The sequence below is a fragment of the Jatropha curcas genome, chromosome 8 (assembly GCF_041381405.1).
Source record: "Jatropha curcas cultivar XTBG-Jc1 chromosome 8, XTBG_Jcur_1.0, whole genome shotgun sequence".
In the NCBI taxonomy this organism is placed as follows: domain Eukaryota; kingdom Viridiplantae; phylum Streptophyta; class Magnoliopsida; order Malpighiales; family Euphorbiaceae; genus Jatropha; species Jatropha curcas.
In genome coordinates this window covers 27,253,391-27,258,010 of record NC_143158.1, presented here as the reverse complement: position 1 = coordinate 27,258,010, position 4,620 = coordinate 27,253,391, and the positions used below count along the sequence as shown (strand labels likewise).

Genomic DNA, 4,620 nt, shown 5'->3' with positions numbered 1-4,620 from the left:
TAAGAATTCTTAAACTAATTTTAGTTTATATCGTAACTAGTGGACTAAAATGTATAAACAATATCTTTAAGATCTTAGATTTTCAAAGTGTAAAAGGCAATATATTATTTTATAAACAACAAATGAAGTGTTGGGTTATTAATTTAACCCAGAAAGAAATTATATATGCTAATGTCAAAACTCAAAACATTACGGGACAATTAGCACATTAAAAATATGCTAATTGTGTAAATCTCAAGGGGATATACATATTAATTAACACTTAGATATAATTTAGTTGCGAATACATGTAAAACCTAACAAACCTAGATTTTACCAATGCAACTTTAATAAATAATAAGGAGGTTAAAAAATTTAAGACACTTTAAAAAAACAAATAACGATTATATGAATTGGTGCTATTACATGAGATGAGCGAACCAAAACCAAAATATTTCAATTGCGCTTGCCAAGAATCAAACCCAAGTCTATTGCTTGGAAGGCAATTATCCCATACATTGGACTACAAATGCTTTACACGAAGCATGTGTCTTTAATATTTTATATACGATAACTTAAAATACGATCCCGGTAGTTTGTGAAATACAACTGGTTCATCCATGTTTTTTTTTAAAATATACTAATTTATCTCTATATTTTACTTCCGCTACATTATTAAGTCATTATGTCCAATTTTTACATCTTTTCTATTAAATCAACAAGAAAATATAGAGATCAAAGGAGAGAGCTAAAATATTATATCGAAAAAATTATAGTGTAGTCCCTATGGTTTGAAAAATACACACTAATCCGTTCTTGTGTTTTTAAAAATAAAAGGAATATTTTCGTCATTTTATAAGGTATTTAACAGAAAAGATGTAAAAATTAAACAAAAGGACTTCATAATCTGATAAAAGTAAACTATAAAGACATTTTAGTCTATTTTCTAAAGATAAGGACGGACTAATTGTTTTTTTCAAACAAAAAAAAATCGTATTGTAATTTTCCTTTTTATATATATAGATAATAATAAAACAATCAAAGTGGAGCCGTTTGCAGAAAAGATGTTCTATCATTATATGCCAACTGTTGGCACCACTATGCATGAAGCGTTTGTAGTCCAACGGTTAGGATAATTGCCTTCCAAGCAATAGACCCGGGTTCGACTCCCGCCAAAAACGCATTTTTGAGCTATCTTTCAGCTTGGGCCCTCTTTTATAAAAATCCTCCCAGGTTTTCGGTTCAACTGTCCAGGCCCAAAGAACAAACGTGAGCAGCTAAATTCTTCTGCTCCAATGCTCTTTTCCACAAAAATCAGCAACCAATGTCTCAGCTTGCTTAAAGTCCTGACTAATCCATCAAACCGAAAACCAAATGGCCAATTTCACCTGCAAGGTCAGTGGGTCACAAATATGGAGCTGTAACTGTTTGTTCTCTTTCAAGTTCCAATTCAAAAGCTTCAATTTTGCATCTGGTTTTTTCCGCAAAGGAGTTACGTTATAGATTTGTTATTGTCATCCCAGCGAAGGGGAGAGGGAGACTGATGGAGTCTGATTTGGGCCAGTTATGAGATGGACCTGAAAAGGAGCCCATCAAAAGCACCTGCTACTCCGATTTGGGCCCTAAAAATGACGTCTCGCCCGATACGTTATTAAGTTCGAGTTTGGTTCCTAAACCGACGTCGCTTCATGATATATCAGTTAGACGGTTACTGTACCGCCAAAAAGGATAAAATTCAGTTAAAATTGGATGACAGAAACCCAGCTTTTTTGTGCAGCCGCAGATGATACTGCACGCTCCATTACCATATCTTCTTTCTTCCTGACCGTTTCTCTATACATGGCTTCTCTTCCTTTCAACAATGCACCAAACTCAAATTTCTCTCACTCCAAACCCACAAAATCTCACAGAATAAATCAAACCCATTTCACAAAACTTCAGTTAGAACCCAATCACCGTCGATTTCCATACAAATCTTATCTCCGCAACATTTCTTCTCTATGCAAACAAGGGCAAATTCAACATGCTTTGAACCTACTTAAATATATGGAGCTCAGAAATGTCGTAATTGGAGCTGATATTTATGGCGAGCTACTACAAGGATGTGTATACGAGCGAGATTTCTTAACCGGCCAGCAAATTCACGCTCGAATTATAAAAAATGGTGATTTATTTTCCAGAAACGAGTATATAGAGACAAAATTGTTAATTTTTTATGCGAAGTGCGGTAGTTTAGAGATTGCAAATAGTTTGTTTGTCAGATTGAGAGTGAAGAACGAGTTTTCTTGGGCTTCCATTACTGGTTTACATTGTAGATTGGGTTTTCATGAAGATGCTTTAATAGGTTTATGTGAAATGATAGATAGTGGCCTTTTGGCTGATAATTTTGTATTGCCTAACGTGCTAAAGGCTTGCGGTGCTCTGCAGTGGATTAGGTTTGGAAAAGGAGTTCATTGTTATGCAGTGAAGACGGGTTTAGATGGGTGTGTTTTTGTTTCTAGTAGTCTGGTGGATATGTATGGAAAATGTGGGATTTTAAAAGATGCAAGGAAAATGTTTGATAATATGCCCCAGAAGAATGTGGTTACATGGAATTCGTTGATTATGGGATATGTTCAAAATGGGTTTCATCAAGAAGCAATTGAGATGTTTTATGATATGAGGTTGGAAGATGTTGAGCATAGCAGAGTTACTTTATCTGGCTTCCTTTCTGCTTCAGCTAATTTAGGTGCAGTTGCAGAGGGAATGCAGGGTCATGCTTTTGCTATCAAAGGTGGATGTGAGTTGGATAATATCTTAGGTAGTTCAATTTTGAATTTCTATTCTAAGATTGGATTGATTGAGGATGCTGAGTTAGTTTTCAGTAGAATGCTTGAAAAAGATGTGGTGACATGGAATTTGCTTATTTCTAGTTACGTGCAATGTCAGCAAGTTGAAAAAGCACTTGATACATGTCGTCTAATGAGATCCGAGAATATGAAATTTGACTCGGTGACTCTAGCCTCCATATTATCTGCGTGTGCTAATATGAAAAATATAGAACTTGGCAAAGAAGGGCACAGTTATTGTATCAGAAACAGTCTTGAATCTGATGTAGTAGTTGCAAATAGCATTATAAATATGTATATAAAATGTGGGAGAACTAGGAATGCAAGAGTAGTTTTCAATTACACGATAAATAAAGATCTTACCATGTGGAATACACTATTGACTGCTTATGCTGAACTTGGTCTAGTTGGTGAGACCTTGAAGCTTTTCTATAAAATGCAGTTGGAGAGTGTGCCACCAAATGTGACCTCTTGGAATTCAGTTATTTTGGGATTTCTAAGAAATGGTAAGGTCAACAACGCAAAAGATATGTTCACAGAGATGCAGGCTGTTGGTGTCCATCCTAACCTTGTTACTATGACTACTCTTATATCTGGTCTTCTTCATAATGGTTTGGGCAATGAGGCACTTCAGATATTCCAGAGAATGCAAGAATATAGGATAAGACCAAATACTGAAAGCATCATTAGCACAATCTCCGCTTGCAGAGATGTGGCGTCATTGCAGTATGGAAGAGCCATTCATGGCTATATCATAAGGCACGGCCTCTGGTCCCGAATTCCAATTGCAAAAGCTTTGGTGGATATGTATCTTAAATGTGGATACGATAACCAAGCCAATCGGGTGTTTGATATGATTTTAAGCAAAGAATCACCCAAACATAATACAAATGATCTCTGCCTATCGCAAATGCATTCCACGATCAAGGTATAGGAACTCTCTCCCCAGAATGAGAAACTAGAGGAGAAAGTAAGCAGAACCAGACTGCACAACGTCTAGTAACAAATTGTCTGCTGGCAATGATGAGGGGAATTGAAATTCCAAATTTTTATGCATTTGGCACGAGACAGTGAGATAGTTATTAAAACTAAGAGTATAAGAAGGCCTAAAGAAGATTCCCTTATGCAGCTGAATTTTGGCGCGGTGTGGATCACAACCAAAATTTTGTGGAAATCTATGGGCGTTGGCTTTATGGAAAATTGAAATGTACTTCAATGGAATATATTCTGTTGGAAGGCAAGTTTATTATTGAGAACAAAGAAAGTGCTATCAAGAGCTCTATCAGACAGGCACAGGCGTTCAGCCTGGGTTTTCACAGCGATATGACATTTTTGTTATTCTACAAGTCTGCCAAACTTTTCTCCACTGTAGAAAATTGTATTCAAAACTGTGTAGCCTAAAAATACCTGAATGAAATGGAAAAAGAACTTAAGATGTTATAACTCATTTTAAACCAATTATAATCAAATTGTCGGGAAACTGCAAGGTTATTCAAACTTGGTTTAAGCTTTTCCATATGATGTTTATATTTAATTTGTTCTAATGAGCTTCTTGACTGTGTATTAATATTCATAATATCATTTAATTTTGCACCTTTCTTTTTCCCATAATGATCATGTCAGAAATACACTACTACAGAAGTACGTAATCTTGACCAACTCATATCAGAATAAGATATGAAATTCACCTAATTATTTGTTTGATGAGCTCTCTTAAATGGCCGACAATATATGGTTCCTGCAACAAATTGGCAGCAAAAAACTTTCAGTATCTTGTCTTTGTCAACAAAAATTCCCCCAGACCAAAACCAAA

General features: G+C 35.5%; 1 protein-coding gene and 1 non-coding gene across 2 annotated transcripts; both read left to right on the top strand.

The window, feature by feature from the left end:
- Nucleotides 1-1,088: 1,088 nt before the first annotated feature.
- On the top strand, nt 1,089-1,160 carry TRNAG-UCC (transfer RNA glycine (anticodon UCC)). The gene has a single exon. It is a non-coding gene; the product is annotated as a tRNA-Gly (tRNA).
- A 499-nt stretch (nt 1,161-1,659) lies between these two features.
- On the top strand, nt 1,660-4,400 carry CRR21 (Tetratricopeptide repeat (TPR)-like superfamily protein). The gene has a single exon (XM_012223304.4). The coding sequence runs from the start codon at nt 1,729-1,731 to the stop codon at nt 3,739-3,741; it is 2,013 nt and encodes a 670-aa protein (XP_012078694.3). The 5' UTR covers nt 1,660-1,728; the 3' UTR covers nt 3,742-4,400.
- Nucleotides 4,401-4,620: the final 220 nt, after the last annotated feature.

Bases quoted from the DNA above. Each gene is read 5' to 3' on its own strand.
- CRR21 (XM_012223304.4), top strand. From the start codon at position 1,729: ATGACAGAAACCCAGCTTTTTTGTGCAGCCGCAGATGATACTGCACGC.